This window comes from Schistocerca cancellata, chromosome 7 (genome assembly GCF_023864275.1).
Source record: "Schistocerca cancellata isolate TAMUIC-IGC-003103 chromosome 7, iqSchCanc2.1, whole genome shotgun sequence".
In the NCBI taxonomy this organism is placed as follows: Eukaryota; Metazoa; Arthropoda; class Insecta; order Orthoptera; family Acrididae; genus Schistocerca; species Schistocerca cancellata.
The window spans coordinates 32,382,419-32,405,841 of NC_064632.1; the positions used below are offsets into that span (position 1 = coordinate 32,382,419).

General features: G+C 38.2%; 1 protein-coding gene across 1 annotated transcript in view; it reads right to left on the reverse strand.

The window, feature by feature from the left end:
- Nucleotides 1–4,899: 4,899 nt before the first annotated feature.
- The window catches only part of LOC126092486 (transmembrane protein 68), a 120,202-nt gene continuing 101,678 nt past the window's right edge, over nucleotides 4,900–23,423 (reverse strand). Inside the window, exons 5-7 of the mRNA XM_049908104.1 lie at nucleotides 15,120–15,313; nucleotides 6,297–6,500; nucleotides 4,900–5,229 (exon numbers count right to left, since the gene is read on the reverse strand). Coding sequence (XP_049764061.1) covers nucleotides 5,119–5,229; nucleotides 6,297–6,500; nucleotides 15,120–15,313 — 509 coding nt within the window. The 3' untranslated portion in view covers nucleotides 4,900–5,118. The remainder of the gene's footprint in view (nucleotides 5,230–6,296; nucleotides 6,501–15,119; nucleotides 15,314–23,423) is intronic.

Consider the following 23,423-nt stretch of genomic DNA (forward strand, 5'->3'; position numbering starts at 1 on the left):
CAATGGAAAGGTATTAAGAGTGTATTCATATGTGGGGAAGAGTCAGTCATCAAACAATAAGTAGTGACAAAAAGGAGTGGTTTAAGCAAATCTGTGAGAACGCAACTGGAAATAGGAAGCAAGTCAATGAAAAATTAAACAGTGGCCAATTATTCAAAGCAGCATTTGAGGAGGAGGAGGAGATTAGTGTTTAACGTCCCGTCAACAACGAGGTCATCAGAGACGGAGTGCAAGCTCGGGTGAGTGAAGGATGGGGAAGGAAATCGGCCGTGCCCTTTCAAAGGAACCATCCCGGCATTTGCCTGAAGCGATTTAGGGAAATCACGGAAAACCTAAATCAGGATGGCCGGAGACAGGATTGAACCGTTGTCCTCCCGAATGCGAGTCCAGTGTCAAAGCAGCATTTGAGAAAATGCATACAGACACACTTTCTGCACCAAGGAGAAAGAAAAATCTCTCTTCAAAGTGTAATACATGATGCAGATGAAGATTTTCTGAGATACATTAGCAACGATGTTTACAGAAAGATATCCTTTCTAAGAACAAATCACATATCTATTGTGAAATTCATATAAAAACACTAAACGAGAGGTGTCAACAAATGACTCTTAGATTGCAAATACATAAAAGGAGTGCTTCAGCAATCTACTGAACTGCCCATTCTCAACAACACTGTTTTCTTTTCACAACGAGCACACCATGCACTCTCAGTATGAACCATCAACAGTGGAAGAGATGAAATCAAACACGATATGAATCAGCAAGTGGTATTCAATTAGAAATCATCCATAAATGTGGTGAAGACATAATTTTGAGATCCACAAGTTAATAATTACTTCATGTATGAATAGCTTTCACAAGACTACAAAACTGCTTTACCCCGTTCACTGTCATACTGGAACTATTGGGGTATTGCATTGCTCATTATTTATTATAAAATATTCTCAAAGTGCTTTTTAGGTTGAATTAAGCCCTTAGACCCAATAATTATAGAAGAATACTATGGTGGATTTCATAAAGGGAGATCTACAACTGACTAGATCTTTGCTGTATGGCACATTATGAAGAAAACATAGGAATTACATATACTTTTTGTTGATTTCAAGAAAGTATATGATAGCATCCACTGAGAGAGTATGATCAAATGTTTAGAGGGATATTATTTCAATAAAAAGTGTGTGAACTTTACAAAAGTACACCTGGCTGACACTTCAGTCAGAATCATAATAGTGAATTAGACAGGAAAGGAAAACACTGTCCAAACAGATCTTTATGGCCCAATGGATGTGGATATGGTGGGATATGTGGTCAGCACACTGCTCTCTCGGCCACTGTCAGTTTTTGTGATCAGTGCCGCTGTTTCTCAATCAAGTAGCTTCTCAGTTGGTGGAATTAGGTGACAAGAGGATTCAAAAATCAAAATCGGGTTACAACAGGTTGACAGTCTTTCCCCTGTACTATTCAGTTTTGCTTTGTACTTGATTATGAAAGAGACAATGTCTAAAAAGTTCAGAAGAATTCAGATAGGAAATGAGAGCATTAAGTGGGTTGAGTATATCAATGACTTACAGTTACTATCTAACTTAAGGAAAGAACTACAGGTAGAAGTGGCTCAGACACTGAAATCAGGTGCAAGTAAATTAAGACTACAAAAAAGAATATAGGAGGCTAATTATGGTCAGAAATGGATCCTTGGAAGCATTTCTACATTTCTGAACTGCAGGCAGATCTTACTCCCACATCCAAGAATTCAAATATCAGATGCTATATTCAGACAGGAACACTCCAGCCAAGTTGGAACAGAGGCAAGATTACAAGCTGCCAACCACTGCATATTGTGACCTTCATCATCATTTTCAGAAGTCTGTCAACACATTTTAAATTAAACATATAAAAAAAGGTATCCAAAGCTGCACTATATGGATTTACTACCTGAAGCACCAAGTAACAATAGCTGTCAGTGTTTGAAAGAAAGGTGCTTTTTTAAACTGTAGGATCTGTTGCTGATACACAGAGTGAAGAATCTGTCACAATGCTGAACTCTACATAATGTACAATCAGCCAAACATTGGAGCTGTAACAAAAATACAATGTCTACAGTCAGCAGGATGCACTGTTTGCTTGCTAGAAGCAAGAAAATTCAGTGAAAAAAATTAATATTAACTGTCAAAATGACTGGAACCAGTTCTGTGGCAAGACCCCAAACATAGTGGATGGATGGTTTTCGAAAGGTCGGCAGTAAGTTGGACTGCTGGTTGAGTCATTGCATGAGCAATGACCAGACACCACTGGGGGCAATCACTCAAGAAGGTGCATGGTCCACAGGACCTGATCACGATGGTTCACACTAGTGCATGGAAACAGAACAGATCATGCCTGTCTGACTTGTTTCAGAGAAAGAAATCAGTCATTGCCACATATAAGGATTCATTACATTTTTGCACTTCAGGTGAATTCATACAAACAATAGGGAGCCTGCACAAGAAACCACTTACATAATCTTTATCATGTAGTGTTTCCTAAGCTTATTAACTGATTAATGCCCACATTGTGTTTTAACATATGTTACACATTTGTTTTGATTTTATACTGTCACCACTAGATAGAACAGTGTAGACTGCTTACAATTGTTTTTGTGGACATTCTGCAGATGCTGCTCCATAACATTGGTATTCCCAGTGAAACGAAAATACCATAATGGCACAGTAAAGTCATTTCCTCTTAGTATTACTGTGAACTGGCAAAATAATGTGTAATAGGTAAGAATTTTATCCTATACTGAAGCTGCTTATATTACTACTAATGTTTGGCTTGTTCCTGTTTTAGTATTACTCACAGTAACAATTGAGCACAATGTTGTTTCTGGTTATAAAAGCTTTTTCTAGGCTTCGGTAATACAATAATACATTGTTGTATGATAACTGTCGCTACCTTTATGCCTAACTCAGTTAACATTCCTTTTTTTAATTTTTGGAGTACAATATTTGATGCAATTGCTTGCAGAGGTCATTTTGCAAAATTCTTAGGTAGTATACTTTATTGGTATGTAAAGTGAATACTATTATAATCGAAATGATCCTCACAATCCAGAAGAGATTCTAAAAATGCTTGAGAGCCTCAGTGATGAAAATAATGTCAGCGGTGGAATAGAATGAGCAGTTGAGCTGGATTTAGTCCTCCTTCCACCACATGATGGAAATGATTCTGAATGTAATGATGCTCCTAGTGACGAAAGACACATTAGTTTCAGTGACATTGGTACAGGAGACCTTTTGCAGCAAATGGAAATGCAAGCCATTGCAGAAGGAAACAGGAATGATGTTGCTGAGCAGCCTGTGACAGACAGGAACAATGAAGATAACAACACACCACCAGAGCAATCAAAGAAACTGAATACTATGAATGTTGGCAGTCAAGTAGATTTCACATAAATGCCTTTTCTTGCAGCTGAAATGAAGCAGTTTCATAAGATGCCTATAGACATATTCAAAGAAGTTTTTAATGAAGAATTTATGGAGTATAACTCTAAAGAGAGAGTCAAATATGATACTCAGAAAGGATGTTTAGACTATCAACGTTCTCCTGATGAATTACATAAATATTTTGGCATTCTATTCTTGCAAATTACAATACAGCCCCTTTTAGATGAATGTATTGGGAAACAAGGGCAGATATTTACAACTGTCTTGTACGTAATTCACTCAGTCGAAACAGGTTTGAAAAAATCCATCACTTTCTACATTTCCAAAGATAACACAACTATAGATCCAAGTAATAAAATTTATAAAATTGATCCTCAACACCATATTTCTGCAACATGTTCAGCCAATAGGGCAGTTTTCTCTTTAGATGAAGCCAGGGAGTCCTACTGTGGACATAACAGGATGAAACAATTCATAAGGGGAGAACCTATTCGTCACGGATACAAGTTCTGGTGCCTTGCAGCATCTGAGGGCTATGTTGTGAAATTCAGTCCACACACTGGCGCTGGTGACAAAGCAGGAGGAAAAGTATCGGGAACTCCAATAACAGAAAAAAATGTGTATGTTTTCTTCCTCCTCATTCTGTTTTCTTTGTTAACACGTATTTCTACTACTAAGTAGTTTTTCATAGTAATTTCAACGGCTTACTGCTGGATGTAATCATGCAAAATAGACTATACACCAGAGTCTCATTTCTCTATCTTAATTTTTTGTCATGCAGTTCCACACTGTAATATCACATTTCACAGTTTAAGATTTCATTTTCATTGTTTATGCCATTCTTGAACGTACACTGTTTCAGACACCTACAAGCTCTTTTTACACATTTTTTAAATGAATGTTGGACATGAGAATCTCATTTGATTCCAATACTTCAAGGACAAAAGGCTATTCACCAATTAATTTTTAATCAATATTAATGAACCATTCATTAGACAACATAATTGGAATCTGTATTACTAATCATCAAAATCAATTTGATGTTAGCTTCATCATGAATACATCACAAAATTACTTTTTGTTGTGTGAATACTTCAAGAGACGACTGCTTTAGAGCAGCAAATAAATTATAAGAACATGTATAAATGAAAAGCAGGCGCTTTGCTTCTTTGTTTTAAGATGCATAGCTATGCATTTCTTGTATTTTTGTTACATCAATGATGAAGCAAAATACTGTTTCCGAAGCATGTATTACACATAGAAGAATATAATGTTCCATAAATCAAGCTCATAAAAAATCTACACCACTGACACAAAGAGAGGCGAAAAAGTGCTAAAATGTAAACATTCATCACCTGGTAGAAAAACTCTATGATCATCCTTTCTTTATGATAAAACAAGACATGTAAGACCAGCTTACACCAGTTCCAAAAATAATATAAATTAAATCAAGCACAGTGTTTCCACACACATCAAATTAAGATCAGGCTCTTTTATATATTTCTAATGCATGAGTTAGTGTGAAAATAACACATCACAATGAGAATTAATTACAATTCATAATAACACCACCAATGAAGAGTTGCCTCTTTCTCCTCATTTTTTTTCTCATTTATAAATGGCAGTAAGTAGATATAATACTTCATCGTTGTTCAAAATCTGTCACTAATCCACTGCAAATAGAAAAGAAGAGGTATTATGTTTCTTTTTCTTTAGGCGTTTCATAAACTCGTTCCTTTAGTGCCCTTAAAATACTTCCAGGTGTCCGCTGGTGTTTCCGGATAAGATCTTCCAAAGCAGAAGCTATCTGTAGAGAAACCAAATCAGCAATTACCAAAAAGAACAACTATAAACTTACGACTTACATACAGCATGAAAAATGCTGCAGAAATGTGTTGTTTACTTGCAAAGTTAGGCATACAGATTTTTTCAAACATAATAATTGTTTCTAAATTTAATACTTAACATATTAGAAACCAAAGAATTTCCAACAACTTAAATAACTCCTTTCGTATTCCCAGACTAATAAATCATAGCTAGAACATTATCATAACAATAATACGTTGATATAGCATTGATTTTTCTGTAAAACCACACAAAATATAGTAAACTAGATAAAAGAGTCCTTAAATGGCATTAAACACAACTCTCAAACAGAAAATTTGAAAACAGAAAGTTCATTACATTTCTTCCAGAGCTAGCAAATATAACATAACATAACAATGGAAATTCCTGGTAGCAATATCAACAATTTAGGAAAAGATAGATTGCTACTTAGTGCAAAGATGACCTCTTATTGTAAAGATAACTTATTAAGTTGCAGACAGGCAGGATTATAAGACACTTAGGCATAAGCTATTAGCCACAGCCTTCATCACAAAAAGAGGAATACACACAGTTTATTCACACAAGCAAACAAGCCTCATGCACACATGACTGCTAACTCCAGCAGCTTGAGCCATAATGCAACAACATGTAGGATGGAAACAGCAATCTGAAGAGGGTAGAGAAGGGGAAGGGATAGCAGTGTGAGGGTAGGGGGAGAGGAGAGTGCTTTCTGGTGGAATGTGCAGGATCTAGTGCCAAAAGGTGCAGTGCCAGGAGGTTATGGACCAGGGAGGTGGGGAAAACTGAGTGAAATGCAGTAAGTAGCAGTCTATCTTTTTCCTACATCATTGGCAACAAACTTAGTTGTGACAACAGAAACAAATCTCCATTTACATGGAAGGGCAGAGTTCTTTCTGAATAGGTGTCTTTTTACACAGAGAAGGTCTCTTTATTGGATAAAAATAACCACTGAAACAATATTTAAGTGATATTTCGTATTTGTGCCCCAAAGAAAAATTCTCTTGGCACTTAAATAATTCAATTTACCTTAGCCTGCAGTTGTTCTGGTGTGAGGCTGCCATCATACGGTATTGGTTTACCAATGTGGGTTTTAAGCTTAACAGGAAATCCCCCATATATCGGAACAAGAGGGAACCTTGTGATGTTGTACAGTCTCAACCAAAGACGACCACCAAGACCAATACTGCGAAATGCTTCCCTCAAGTTCTGAGTGAACATTGGGATAACTGGCTGCAAAAAATAAATTAAATAATTTTATTTACATTTGTCTCACATTCTCCATGTGATACCCTGTTCATAAAATGCAGTGGATGGGGTCAAGATAAGCACTTACCAATTAGCGAAGGCATGCGCAGTGGATAGATGTGCAAATAATAATTACAGCCCACTGGAGTCTCAATGCCAGGAGAGGACTATCCATTTGGCAGTGCAGGATTATATTACCAAGCTTGATGTTATTGTGAAGGTAAATAGCACTATCCATGAAAAGGGCCATACAATTTTTAAAATTTTGTTTAAGAGGGAGGATGGGATGTATGCTTTTGGGATAGAGATGGAAAACCATTATACATCATGGCAGATTGACACTTTGGCAGGATAATGCGGATAGGTGAGCAGCGGTCTATGGCTTTTTGCTGATGATGCTGTTGTTTACGGAAAGGTGTTGGCATTAAGTGACAGGAGGAGGATACAAGATAACTTGGACAAAGTTTCGTGGGTGTGATGAATGACAGATGACTCTAAATGTGGAAAAATTTAAGATAGTGCAGATGAGTAGGAAAAACAATCTCAATGTTTGAATACTGCATTGGTAGAATACTGCTTGATACAGTCATGTCATTTCAATATCAGGGTATAATGTTGCAAAGTGATATGAAATGGAAAGAGCATATAGGGATGATAGCAGGAAAGGTGAATGGTTGATTTTGGTTTATTGGAAGAAGTTTTGGAAAGTGTAGTTCATCTGTAAGGGAAACCACATAAAGAAAAAACGTGTGAGCCATTCTTGATTACTGCTGAAATGTTTGGGATCCCCATCAGGTCAGGTTACAGGAAGACATTGAAGCAACTCAGAGGTGGGCTGCTAGATATGTTATTGGTAGGTTTGATGAACATGCAAGTATTGCTCCGATGCTTTGGGAACTCAAATGGGAATCACTGGATGGAAAGCAACTGTGTTTTTTAGGAACACTAATCAGAAAATTTAAAGAACCAGTATTCAAAGCTGACTGCAGAGCAATTCTACTGCCAGAATGAAATTTTCACTCTGCAAGGGAGTGTGCGCCGATATGAAACTTCCTCTACCAACACTTGCCCCCCGAAAGGCAAAGATCCCGAGCTCGAGTATCAGTCTAGCACACAATTTTAATCTGCTAGGAAGTTTCAATTCTACTGCCACAAACGTACATTCTCCATAAGCACCACAAAGGTAGACAAGATATATTAGGGTTCGTACAGAGGCATACACACAGCTGTGTTTCCCTCTCTCTATTTGTGAGTGGAATAGGAAAGGAAATGACTTTTATTGATACTAGGTACCCTCCGCCACACTCCATATAGTGGTTTATGGAGTATGTATGTGGATATAGATAAGTGGAGAAAAGCTGCCATATCTCACATGGAACTTAAAACTTTATATTTCATTTGATTTAGTTAACCTTCTGAATTATTTAATGTACAAAGATGAAACTGGCATCAAGGTGTTCTTGAAGAACTTGATTATGTTTTCCTCATAGACTTATTTACAGCAACAAATTTTTAAGCTGATGTAAAGAATGCTTACAAAAATGCATTTCCTGACAAAGTTAGTGATTTTCTGACAAATGGGAAACTTTTTTGTCACTGAAACTAAGAGTATATATTACACAAACAAAATCTTAAGAATAAATCATATTTTCATCAGCTCTGATGTAGAACTGTGTCACAGAGTTCTAACGTGAGGTAATCTGAGTTACTGTGATACATAATGCTTCTTCCAGTTGCAAGTGAAGAGCTCTCATAGTTGCAGGAATTATTATTTTATTTTTTGCTTGTTGTTTGATGCTGAAAAATATCAGAAGCCAGGGTGTTAACAGTTATGAGTGGAAATGTTGAACACTGTTCCCTCGAGGAGGGGGGGGGGGGGGGGGGGGGGGTGAGGAGGGGGGGTGAGGGGGTGAGGAGGGGGAGAGCTATGTGAAGTGGTCATGAGAAAGGGTTTGCATTTTGTGAATCTATTTTGAGAAAGAAAACTTTAATGGAAGCTTGTTTATCTTCATTAACAAGGCGGTTGAAAAAGCTGCTGCTGCTTTAAATATAAACAAAAACACTTCAGTACTGTAAGGCAGACAAGGATATGTATGAGAATGAAAAGAAAGCTGGAAAATCGTTGAGCAGGAAAACTTGGGAAAACGCTGTACAGGTCAGCGAATTACCAAAATAGCTTATTTGCTGGGAATATAATATATTACGTTTATGATTATATTGCAGAAAGGAATATGTGACACTTAAATTATTGATCATGCTTAAGGAAGCAAGTATACTGAAGAGCCAAAGAAATTGGTACATCTGCCTAATATTGTGTAGGGCCCCTGCGAGCACACAGAAGTGCTGCAACACAACGTGGCATGGACTCAACTAATGTCTGAAGTAGTGCTGGAGAGAACAGATACCACAAATCCTGCAGGGCTGTCCATAAATCCTTAAGAGTACGAGGGGGTGGAAATCTCTTGTGAACAGCACATTGCAAGACATCCCAGATACGCTCAATAATGTCCATGTCTGGGGACTTTGGTGACCAGCAGAAGTGTTTAAGTGCAGAAGAATACTCCTGGATCCACTCTGTAGCAATTCTGGATGTGTGGGGTGTCTCGTTGTCCTGCAGGCATTGCCGAAGTCTGTTGGAATGCACAATGGATATGAATGGATGCAGATGATCAGACAAAATGCTTATGTACGTGTCATGTCACATGTCAGAATCATATCTAGACATATCAGGGGTCCCATATCACTCCAACTGCACACACACCACACCATTACAGATCCTCCACCAACTTGAACAACAGTCCCCTGCTGAGATGCAGGGTCCATGGATTCATGAGGTTGTCTCCATACATGTACACATCCATCTGATCGATACAATTTCAAATGAGGCTCATCCAACCAGGCAATATGTTTTCAGCCATCAACAGTCCAATATCAGTGTTGAGTACCAGGCGAGGTGTAGAGCTTTGTGTTGTGCAGTCATCAAGGGTACACGAAGGGGCCTTTGGCTCCGAAAGTCCATATTGATGATGTTTCGTTGAATGGTACACATGCTGAGACTTACTGATGGCCCAGCATTGAAATCTGCAACAATTATTGGTGGGGTTGCACTCCTGTCACGTCGAACGATTCTCTTCGGTCGTCGTTGGTCCCATTCTTGCAGGATCTTTTTCCGGCCGCAGCAATGTCAGAGATTTATTGTTTTACCAGATTCCTGATATTCGCGGTACACTCGTGAAATGGTCGTACGGGAAATATCCCCACATCATCGTCACCTTGGTGGTGCTGTGTCTCATCGCTCGTGCGCCGACTATAACACCACGTTCAAACTCACTTAAATCTGATAACCTGCCATTGTAGCGGCAGTGAATGATCTAACAACTGCGCCAGACACTTGTTGTCTTCTATAGGCATTGCCGATCGCAGTGCCTTATTCTGCCTGTTTATACATCTCTGTATTTGAATACGCATGCCTATACCAATTTCTTTGGCACTTCATTGTATCTTTCAAAACATTCACATGAGATAATTCACAGCTCTGGGCAACCTGAGCTTTCATGGTTGACATCTCTCTGGACATAAGCTATTGATGGAGAGAGAAGATATAACTGCGTGGCTGATGACAAATCAGTTTCATTATGAAAAACAGATTTCTGAGTTTATAGCTAATCTATTATTACATTTCCTGACCAACCACACAGTTAAGTCTTCTCTATCCATCAATATCTTATGTCCAGAGAAATGTCAGCCATGAAAGCTCAGGTTGTGCAGAGCTGTGAATAATCACATGTGAATGCCTTGAAAGATACCTGCTTCCTTAAGCATGATCAATAATTTGTTAAGTGCCACATATTCCTTTCTGCAATATAATTATAAACTTAATATATAACATTCCCAGCAAATAAGCTATTTTGGTAATCCACTGATCTATACAACTTTTTCCCAAGTTTTCATTTTCGTTGATTTTCCAGCTTCCTTTTCCTACTAATACATTTCTTTGCCAATCCTTACAGTATTGTAGTGTTTTTGTTTGTATTCAAAGCTGTATCAGCTCTTTCAACCACCTTGTTAAAGGAGATATATGAGGTTCCATTGAAGTCTTCTCTCTAAAAGTAGACACACAAAACAAAAAACTTTTCTCTCAATTACTTCATATGGCAATCCCCTAATTGAATGGTGTTCAGTGCTCCCACTCACACCTGCTTCTGACACTGTTCAGCATTACACAACAAACAAAAACTAAAAGAAAGACTCCAGGAACCATACTAAATGAAAACAAAAAGAGTCACAGTGCCCAACAAATCACAAGAACAGCAACGTGCCTCAACCTCAAGGAAACAGGAAGGAAGGAAAATTTGAGTTTAATGTTCCATTGACAGTGTGGTCATTAAAGATGAAGCACAAGCTCGCGTTAAGGATTTGGAAGGAAATAAGCTGTGTCATTTTGACAGGACCCATCCAGGCATTTACCTGGAGTGAGCCAAGGAAATCACTAAAAACCTAAATCTGGATGACTGGTGGAGATTTGAACCATGGTTCTCCCAAATACAAGTCCAGTGTGCTAACCACTGTGCTACCTTACTCAGTCAACTTGAACCATAAAGCAGATTGGAAGTGGTGGTGTGGGGGTGAAGGTTTGGCAATTGTGATTATTGGCCACAGCCACTGGTCTCATGGGATTGGCTGAATGTGTACCATGCTCCCATGTGATCTTCGCCCCACTGCATCCTAGTTAGTAGTTAATTTAACAGTATTTTGAACAGAGTACAGTCTAAAAATATAACCACAGCTTCCATCAGAACTTCAACTATCTCTCATTCTATCACAAGATGAGGGATATCCTTTCCTCCGAAGTGGTATTCAATCACTCTCACCATATGCAACACCCCAAGTCCATCCCCTAGCCACTACCGTTCCAATGTTGTACCCAATACCATATTTACTCAAATCTAAGCCACACTTTTTTTCCGGTTTTTGTAATCCAAAAAACTGCCTGCGGCTTAGAATCAAGTGCAAAGTAAGTGGAAATTCTGAAAAATGTTGGTAGGTGCCGCCACGACTAACTTCTGCCGTCGAATATATGTAGGCATACTTTGCAGGCACAAAGATAAATACTGGCGCCAAAACCTCTGCGTCAGTAAATAAATTAAAAAGTAGAAAAATGTAAACATTATGCCATGTATTCTTTCATGTTTGCTACTATCTCATTTAAATCCTGTCTGCCTAATAAACTACGAAACTAGAGTGAGACAACAGCAAACGCGGAAGAATATAAATATCATGTCATGTTTATATTCATATTATTCTTATGCTGAATAGTGACACATTCAGAAATGAAGCACGACAACTAACAAGATTTTTAAATTTAAGATGACTCATTTCTGCGCAGAATGTAATGTACTAAAGAAGCGTCTGCAAAGATTTTCAAACAGAGAAAAATTTTCGCTAAACTCTCATTCAGAACATCTTCTACAGTCTATTATTTTGTTCTTGTTGATCATTATCAAAGAAAGCAACAGTGTAAGTAACAACAAATAGCAGTCTTTTGCCATTGTTTCGCTTATGAGATAATTGCTCCCTTCCTTTTTTTTTTTATTGTAAGCCACGGTACCGCGCACAAAAACAAGCAATGCTGTGAGCGGCGACAGGTCGTGAGCACTCAGTATCAGAATGCGACAAACAATGCACGACACAATACAATAATGCGTTTTCAGCTTAAAGTGACCTAAACACCTATAACAAAGAGAACAACACTTATCAGATCATAGCAAAAAAGCAATCGATTCAAACCAGATGAAGCACGTGAAAAAGGAAGGGTACCCGTATAAATATGGGCAGAGCGCCTGACACATGGCAATGGCTACTTGGTAAAGCTTAAGTGTTAAACTTACGACTCGACCCAAACTACTGTAGCTGTATTCAAAAAGATTTCGAGCTTGCAGCCGGTTGTCGTGGTAGCTGTGTCTTCATCCATTCGACCTCAGTTGTGTCTCATGTTACAATGGACCGACTGTTTCGGTTTGGAGGGGTGGTCGAAAACTTTTCTCTCACCTTGAATTTTGAGTCTCAAATTTCAGGAGCGGCTTAGATTCGGGAAAAGTTTTTTCCCTCGATTTTGAGTCTCATTTTTCAGGTGTGGCTTAGATTTGAGTGCGGCTTAGATTTGAGTAAATATGGTAGGTCATTCTCCATGGATGACCAATGTGCAAGCCTGTATCATACATCATACACCACTGTCTATTCCATTCCAGTCATAGGCATTTCCTGTCTGGTCAAAGGCAGTGCAAAGGCAATCAGGTTTTATATCAGCTATCCTGTAAATACTTGGAAGTTTTTATGTTTGTATGATAAATAACCTGTTCTCTACATGCTGGTCACCGCCAAACTGTAGCTAATCACAAACTTGACCTGCCTTCAGCATCTGCTCCTCTGAATTGCATGCTCTCCATTCTTACAACTACACTGGCCTCAATGTGTACTAGTTCTCTTTTGAGCCACTCCATATTGTCTCCCACATCCTAACCCTTTCTTCCCCTTCACATCAAACTTGACAGACCTGTACATGCTACTGCACAGGATCACTTTTTGCTACTATTGTTAGTAGGGACAAGCAAATTTTGTGAAAGCAACAACACAAAAATAACAGCTTTTAGCAAAAAATGCAAAATTGGTGATTTTTACAAGATATCACAAAATTTAAATCTTCCTGTTGAAAATCTTAATTTTTGTAATTGCTGGTTATTGAATGTTGAAATAGCATTTTGTCTTCTAATCTCCTCGAGGTTGAGGTTTGTGCATAATCTTAAAATGATAGTTCAGGGGGTTCATTTCACATTTAAATTGGCAAACCACAGAATTTGGTAAAAGAAAAAAAAACATATTTGTAGAAGAAACAACACAGAATTTGTTGGAAGCAACATGTAATCCGGCAAAACGGCACCAAATCCGGCAAAACGGCACCAAATCCGGCAAAACGGCACCAAATCCGGCAAAACGGCACCAAATCCGGCAAAACGGCACCAAATCCGGCAAAACGGCACCAAATCCGGCAAAACGGCACCAAATCCGGCAAAAACAACACCGAATTTTTGAAAACAACATGTAATTTGAGAAAATACTTAATTTCACAAAATACCGAATTTGGCAAGAAATAATGTGGGCAAAAAAATACCAAATTTGGCAAAAAATTTCACAAAAAAAAAACACTGAATTTGGCAACGATCATGGAATCTGAAGAGGACCAACACCAAACCTAGAAAGTAAAAAAAGAAAAAGAAAAAAGTGATTTCACAATCATAATCACCAATTATCGGGGGGGTGGGGAGGGGGGGGGGGTACCATCTCTGCCCAAACTCTTTGCCGCCGCTCATACCTCACCTGTCTTTCAACATCATCTTTGCCTCTGTACTTCCGCCTCGACTGACATCTCTGCCCAAACTCTTTGCCTTTACAAATGTCTGCTTGTGTCTGTGTATATGCGGGTGTGTGTGTGTGTGTGTGTGTGTGTGTGTGTGTGTGTGTGTGTATAAGTGTATACCTGTCCTTTTTTCCCCCTAAGGTAAGTCTTTCCACTCCCGGGATTGGAATGACTCCTTACCCTCTCCCTTAAAACCCATATCCTTTTGTCTTTCCCTCTCCTTCCCTCTTTCCTGACGAAGGAACCGTTTGTTGCGAAAGCTAGAATTTTGTGTGTATGTTTGTGTTTGTTTGTGTGTCTATCGACCTGCCAGCGCTTTTGTTTGGTAAGTCTCATCATCTTTCTTTTTAGATATATGTATGTATGTATGCATACATAGATACATACATAATGTTCCATAAATACCATCAAAGAAAATGGCCCTCTGAGGTGTGGTGTAAGTAAAGTTATGCATTCACACTAGCAACTACTGCGGGCTACTTCTGTAAAATATCTTAACTAATACTGACTAGTACTCATCAACTCATAACTAAGAGAACTACTTTCATATATCCAGTCAGTATGTGTTATTTGGTTTATGGCAATTGACACTGACTTTTAGTAACAAAATCACTTGGAAACTGAGGATGGTAAGAGATATGCATGCATGAATGAAGAGCATCCCTTAATGTACATTCTAAGCAAAATTCATATTCAAGTTCTGAAAGCCTCATTTCAACCAAGAATCGAGACCTGGGAACCTTAAGTGCAGTAACAGAGTCAGAAGAATGTACACACTTTTCTGTTCTGGATGCTTACAATCATAGACTAAGAATTAGGATGTGTACAATTACATGTTTATGACAATTCTTGTATTAATTTTTATTTGTTTCATATATTTGAAGACTACTTTACTAATGTGCTGTTAAATGGCTGCTACATCTAAGTATGTTATCTCTTGAGTAAAATATGTATTCTATATTCACAATGGTTTATTCAGTCTGGATCTATGTAACAATCAATGCAAATAATGAAACAATGTACAACAAGAGGTGTGCATACCTTATTTACCACTGAGAAAGAATGTTAAGGAAAATGGAAGACACTAGCTATTTCTGGTATGTGGTGCACTCTCATCTGATGACCTTTAATTAACTAAGTATGATGTCAGTAGTACAGTTACAAACACACACAGATATACACATATTTACCACTTTGGCTTCAAGTGCAACTTTTGCAAAACCGAGTCTTTTCTTCCACATTAGTCTGTAGTATGAATCTCCAAACTGTGCTTCATACACACCGCCTGGTGAAATAGCAAGCAGGTTATTTTCCTTCAGTATATTAGCACATGTGTGCACTGTGCCAGGTATCACTCCCAGCACCTCAGATACAATTGTCCAACCTACAAAAAAAAATTATACATCATAAAAATATTGATACACTTAATAAGGTACAATGTAGCAGACTTCAATACATATAATCCATTCTGCCAGTACTTTTGTTACCATATTAATACAGAATTATTTAATTTTTAAGTGCACACCTACATATCTAAACTCAAGACATTAACAAACACACACACACACACACACACACACACACACACACACACACACACACACAAGCTGTTAAAGAACAAAAAGAACAGAGAACAGAGAAGACATATGATGACTGATGATATTTCATAGTGAGGGATGGCACAACTATGTGTATTTTAAGCAAAGTTTGTCTTTACAGTCTCAGTTGTGTGACAAAAGTTGTGTGACAAAATAGCTGATGACTAGTTTTGACAATAAAAATGATCATCTTCAGAATTGAGTGTTTACAATTCATGATAAGTCAACTCAAATAAAGAGCATATATATGTGGCTGGCTATTTCGTAGACTCTATGTCTGTTAGTATATGAGGAGGATACCACACCATAAGCAAATGATCACCAGCCTCTCCAGAGAATCTGAGAAAGGCTAGCTGTCTTCACCAAAGCAGCTAGCCACTTGCAAAAACTGAGTATTGCCTCTGAACCCTAACAGAAAGCATCACTTGTGGTGACATGAGTGATCAGCTGGGTGCGTGCAGCATGTTTAATCACCATTGACAGAGCCTCTTGCACATCCCGGACAAGGCCCATACAATCAGAGTGGACCTGCTCATTATTTACTTAAAAGGGTATATCACCTGCCTAACACTGGAGCTCCCAATGAGCAGCACACCCAGCCTCTACACTTGTCTGAAACATTGAGGAAGATCAGGCCCAGTATCAAAATACAAAATATCCAATGTTGTCTCAGATGTACTTCAACAAGTATCAGTGCACCAATGCAAAGCCAGTGCTTTGGCCACAGGGCAATACCACTTTGTTATGTATCACAGCTGAGTAGCAGTGCTCTCAAATATAATCTGCAATAAAAAAATGTTGCAAAATTAGGAGAATATTACTGAAAAATTGGTATTCAGTATAATCATTAGCAACTGATACCACAAAAAGGAAATGTAAAATATTGCACCTAGATAGATAACATTTCTCAATATTGTTTAAGCACACTATCAGCAACAAAACACCTGACACTCTAATATTGTTTTTCAGCTTACATCAGTGTTAACTAACTTAAAGCCAATGAGCTTTTAATAGTGACTTCTCCTCTGCCACTCCCAAGTGGAATGAAAACTGTATGTGATAGTTCTTAGATGATGGTCTATCTATAAGAGTCTCATTAGACACTTAAGTTACTTTAACTCGACTCATCTGCATTAGATACAAATAAAATAAATTTTTAGAGACAATATTCCCTCCAGGGTTCCAGTCAGAAATTGATTTTGTGTGAGAGAGGAAGGGTACATATAAACACAACCCATGCTATGGATGTCTTGCAGCAGAAGTGAGGTAAAGAAGAAATACTGATCCTGTGAGAAAAAATAGTTCAGGAAACCCAAAAATAGCAACTGTAGAGGCCAAGAGTTTCACACATACCAGAAAGACTTCAGCATAAGCAGCTGCACATGAGTATTTAGATCTCTCCAGGAGATGTTCCTGAGGTGTGACATTTATTACGGCAGCAGCACAGAACAAAACTGGTTCACTGGTATTGATACTTAGACAAAAAGTTCAGCAGAGGATATTTCACAAAAAAAATTATGTCTTGACTGGTGAGAGACAATATTAACCCAAAATCAAATACCATCTGATACTCAGTGCTTCCTCATGAGGAGCCCACACAGCAAGATTAAGAGAAGTCACCGATGTGAGAACAAAAGGGATACCTCATTGTCATTATAATTGTCTACCTGTCCTCTAGGCAATTTCTACTCACTGAGTGCTGAACTGTAAGTGGCATGCTGCTTACATCAAGTCATGTCTTTTGGACTTTGAAGCACCTCAAGTGAAATTATATTTATGTCCTTTTGCATAATAGCAAACCACAAATGCATGTTCAATACCCCTTCGTCAACTCTTAACCAAACAGTCGACCTTGAGCTACACTACAGATCAGTCCGTCACAGCATCCTACATTCCAAAAACTAATACAAATGCGAAAGAAATACTCAGCGTAGGTATGATGTCATATGCCACATCATCATTACATTATGAGACAAAATTCAACATGCAGTATTGATAGATTCAGTTGACCATGAATGCAAGACTAGCAGTAACACCAGCCACTATTTTGTAGACTAAAAATTCACAAATACTACCCACCCCATTTACTTGATATGAAATCATGTGGCTTCCTCTTTCCTATGACTGAAGAAAAGATGTAACTGCAGATATTTGCTTAAGCTGAACATAGTATATCAGTGCATCAAATGACATTCACCATAAAAATCTACTAGAACCATTGGTGATGAAGGGAAAGGTGCATAAAGTTTTGTGGGAAATATTTTCATAGGCTTACTGAAAACATTTATTACAACAGGTTCACTAAGGACACTTTTAGCACAATTCTAATAAATGTTTTTAAAACCATATATGTACATGAAATCTGTTAAATCAGAACCGAGAACTAATATTTTAAGTAAGAGGGCACAAAAAGTAAAGATACATGTTTATTCAAGGTATTTCAATTTCTTCAGACATTTTAAGTCTTAACAGCATTTATAGCAAACAATATCTATCATTTACAACAACAGTACAAGAAATTAAAATGATTTTTTTCAGACTGTCTATGTTTTGGTGCAAACTGGAACTCTGTATTCTGCTGCAACGGTCTTCAACAAGCTCCCATCTGATACAAAACAAGAAATTGTGAATCCCTACCGACACAAAAGATTATTATCTGATTACTTTGAATAAAGATTGAAGAGCTCTGTTAGTGGTCTGCAGCAGATGTTAAAGGATATTGGTGTTGTCGAATACAGCCTGTTCAGTAACTCTGTGATAAAGTATGCATTTAGTCACTGTTTGGCATGGGCATTTATGTGACTAGATAGCTGATTCTCTGTCATACCTGCAGGGAACACAGACCTGTAATCGCAGCATAGCTGGTATAAGATGTGGCTGTTTTCACATGTTGCAGTAAGAAATGCCTGTGACTTTACTGCAACAGAATGTGTGGGTGGGTGCACATATGTATCAGGTACCTTGTTAGTCCATGTGAGCACGATCTGTAGGATGGAGGGTTAAAAGCAGGGGCAACAAATGGGTGGACTACAATTCTGTGCATGTCAAGTGGGCAAAGTAATTCTAGTTTGGGTGGTGATGATAGCAAGAGGTAGTCAGACAGCTGGAAAATAATGATGTGGAGTTTTTCAAGGTCCAACCAACACTGGATGATTAGGAGAGGCCTGACTGAAGTGTGATCTGCCAAGCTGGTGACTTATTGGTGTTGCAAGAAGGAATGGTGTGGAAAATTTGCTTCTGGATCAGCTGCCTATAAAGGCTCTGGCACGGTTATCAGCATATACAGATAGTTACTGATTCCCGCTGCAGGAGTGATGTCCATAGAGGCTAAGACAACAAGAAAGGGTCTTTTTGATGTGAAACTGGTGACATTTGTGGTTAGTATATTTGATATGAACAGAGATTTTTATGGAAGCATTTGAGAACTATGAGGGTTGACCAAAAAGTAATGCCTCCACCTTCATAACTCTTCAACAGTTGACAGCATTGGTATGTGGCAAGTACTGGCTTGTTCCACAGCCTCTTCTCTATAGCTCCAGTTGGCGGGAAGCCTTAGCATTGAATGGTTGTGTTGTTACAGTGTAAAGTATGGAACCCTGTGCAGACAGTCAGTCAATGTGATTTAAGCAACGTGCACTCATTGAATTCTTGACAGCAGAAGGTGTCACCCCAAAGGAGCTTCATCAGTGGATGAAAGCAGTTTATGGTGACTGTGTTGATGTGAGTACTGTGCATTGTTGGGTGAGTAAGTTTAAAGATGTTGAGGCGCGAACATATGACCTGCATGACAAACAAAGAGTTGGACATCCTCTGACAGTAAACACCGAGTTTCACAAGCAAAATGTAGACAGATTGATTCAGGACAATGGTCAGATCACTCAGAGAGAAACTGCAAGCACAAGGACGGATGGGTCACATTATTGCTTTGCTTGGTTATCTGAAGATCTGTGTACGATGGGTACCCCGGATGCTGACACCTGAAATGAAAGCGCACAGACTTGAAATTTACCAGGAACTCCTCTTGCGTTTAGAGAATGAAGGTGATGCCTTTCTCCATTCAATTTCAACAGGAGACGAAACGTGGGTACATCATTATGACCCAGAGATGAAATGTCAGTCTATGGAATATCGACACAAACACTCGCCCCAGAAAAATAAATTCAAGACGCAGCCCTCAGCTGGAAAAATCATGGCCACAGTGTCCTGGAACGCAGATGGTGTTATCCATCTTAATTTCCTTGATTGTGGAACAACAATAAACTCAGAGTGTTACATCACAATGTTGCAAACTCTGAAATGACGGCTAACAAGGGTCCGAAAGGAAAAGGGAAATGTTTTCCTGCAGCATGGCAATGCCAAGCCACACATATCATGTGCCACCAGAGCAGAACTTCAGAGACTGAATTTCACCACCATACGGCACCCTCCATACAGTCCAGATTTAACACCATCTGACTTTCACCTGTTCCCGATAATGAAAGACGATTTGCAGGGACATCATTATGCTTCTGATGAAGATGTTGAGAGAAATGTGAGGCTGTGGTTGTGGAAACAGAGTGTCGACTTCTTCCGTGACGGCTTCAGAAAACTTGTTCATCATAGGCAGAAATTCATCTAATTGGCTGGCGATTATGTGGAAAAGTGAATATTGTTAATTAAAGATCACATTCTAAGGATTACTTCTGTGTTTGATTTATTAAAATATTCTCATCCAAACCCAATTAACAAAGGTGGAGGCATTACTTTTCATTCAACCCTCGTAGAATGTAGATCAATGGTGTGATAAGCACCAGGTGAAATGGATCCAGGAGCAGGTATCTACATGCAGGAGGAAAGACAAAATGATGTCTCTGACATCAATCTAAACTACGTAGATGTCATCAATGGATCTGAAATGTGCGAAGGACATTTAGGCATTGAACAGATAGAGAGGATTCATTTAGATAACCTATTAACGTGTTGGAATAGCATGATGCCATGGAAATGCCTATATTAGTTGTGCAGATTTGTTTGCAGATTTGATTCTTCAAAGGAGAAGAGCTGTGCATTACACTGATTTGTCAAACTGATTATGAAGGAGCAGTGTCAGGGCAATGTTAGGAGTTGTAGAGTTATATAGCAGCAAGACCATGGATATGGATGTTTCCATAGTTACAGCATCCACAACAGTGTCACATCTGCAGTGGGAAGCAAGAGCTTTTGAAATGTGCCAATAACCTTGCCAGAGCCATTACACACAGGCAATATTCCATCCAGATGATTCAATAACTGATTTTATATGCCATTTCTTCTGTGACACCACAATCTGACACCACTACAAACCAATACTCCCCTTAAAACACAACAACACTGAAGTATCGAAAGTTCAACCGCATCATCCACAAGGGCTTTGACTACCTTTTGCTTTAATCTAAGATGAGAGGTATTTTACTTGAAGTCCTAACCTCCCCATGTAGTATTCCACTGCCTATTCAATCTGTAACACATTCTGATGAATTCCTACACCATGCACACCTGCTCCCAATCCTCGGCCTCACGATGTTCCCTATGAATGACCCATACAAAATCTGCCTGAACACCCACATGCCGTAGACTCCTGTAGTCCAAACAAATCCACTTCCAATCCAATCAAAGATGAAGAAAAAGTGGGTTTTCACAAAGAATTATTATTAAAATGTAGTGTTGCCCTTGGTAACCAAATAAATAATAGATTGAAAGAGTGAATTGCACATGTTAACCTAAATGTTAGAGATAATTATCACAAAGAAAATTGGTACTGGTGACTTACTACTAGAAGTTGCAGCATTGTAATCAACCACGAAGATTCCAAAAAAACATCAGAATGGAAGAGAGATGGCCAATTGTTTAGACAGATAGTGACTGCCTGGATTGGATGACCAGAAATATGCAGCAATTTCCAGATCACTGAACAGCTACTTTACCGCCTTACTGAGAGTGATGGAGGCACAGTACAGTCTACAACACAACACAGTAGAAAGCTCAGAAGATCGAGGTAAATGATACAGACAACAGAACATTTTATGATTTTTTTATTTTTCTGTCTTGTGTGATACTGTCTATGTTGCAAGGGGAAGGATTTTGTTTCAAGCAGTGATTTTCTAGGAAACTATCAGTAACTCTCATGAATTAGGGAAGAGCTTTGCACATAACATTATCTAATTTGCATGCCAGTATTAACACAAAAAATGGAGGAAATTTTATGAGCTATTTCTGACCGAAGCACTAAAATGGAACAGTTAGGTAGTGACCTGAAAACAGAGATAGATCATAACAATGTTAACTTAGATGTCAAATTAGATACAACTAATCCAAAGGTAGACCAACAAGCCAATAAGTTACAGGAAAATATTGCTGAGTCACTTCAAAAAGAGGCTGGAATAGAAGAAAAAATGTTTTAAAGGACATCATATTCATCGTTGACCGTATAAATTATTTATTTTACAACTGCAGTTTCTGTCTAAGGCCATTTTCAAGTGATGCTGCTAAAGACTTTGCTTGAGCATGCCAGACTTTAAAATCCTCTGACATGTATATATGTCATTCTAAAAAAAAAAAAAATTCACTGTAGAAACACAATAACATCAAATGAGTGTGTAGCTCTGTGTATCACGAAATGATGGAAATTATGCAAACTGTTACCAATGTTAACATCCTTCACATAAATTGCTACAAATCAATGTTCTAACACACACTATATGTTTGTGTCAGTGTTCTAACACATTGTTTATATGTAAAATGTATTGGAACCTTGACTTGCAGCTATTTATGAGATGGATGTTAACAGTGGTAACAGTTCATGTAATTTACATCACTTCAAAATGTGCAGAGCTTCACATTCATTTAATGTTACTATTTTTCTATAGTGAAAAGGCTTATTTTTTGACAATGACATTTATACATGTCTGTGTACTTTAAGGACTGACATGTGCTGAAGCAAAATATTTTGCAGAACCACTTGTAAATGGTCTTAAGCAGGCATTTCAATTGTGAAATAAATAATTTCTGCTGTCAACAGGGAATACAGCGACCTTCAAAAAATTCCACATGACTGTGAACTCTGGTCATGAGAAACTGATCAAACCGAAACAACTCACAATCAGACCAAAACAACTCACAATCAGACCAAAACAACTCACAATCAGACCAAAACAACTCACAATCAGACCAAAACAACTCACAATCAGACCAAAACAACTCACAATCAGACCAAAACAACTCACAATCAGACCAAAACAACTCACAATCAGACCAAAACAACTCACAATCAGACCAAAACAACTCACAATCAGACCAAAACAACTCACAATCAGACCAAAACAACTCACAATCAGACCAAAACAACTCACAATCAGACCAAAACAACTCACAATCAGACCAAAACAACTCACAATCAGACCAAAACAACTCACAATCAGACCAAAACAACTCACAATCAGACCAAAACAACTCACAATCAGACCAAAACAACTCACAATCAGACCAAAACAACTCACAATCAGACCAAAACAACTCACAATCAGACCAAAACAACTCACAATCAGACCAAAACAACTCACAATCAGACCAAAACAACTCACAATCAGACCAAAACAACTCACAATCAAAGACAATTATCTTGAATTTAAAAGGTAAACTACATTCTGAGATAATTAAGCAACATGATTCAGTAGGGCACGAGGTAAATAGATAGTTCAGTGAAGTAAATATGGATCTAAAACAAATTAAGAATCCACTGAACAGAACTGCATATAAGCAAAAACAAATTTCAGATACTAGCAATAGGTTAAATATTTTTGAACAGTGTATAAAATTCAGATCCCCCTCACGAACCACGGACCTTGCCGTCATCGTGGTGGCTCGTGTACCTCAGCGATA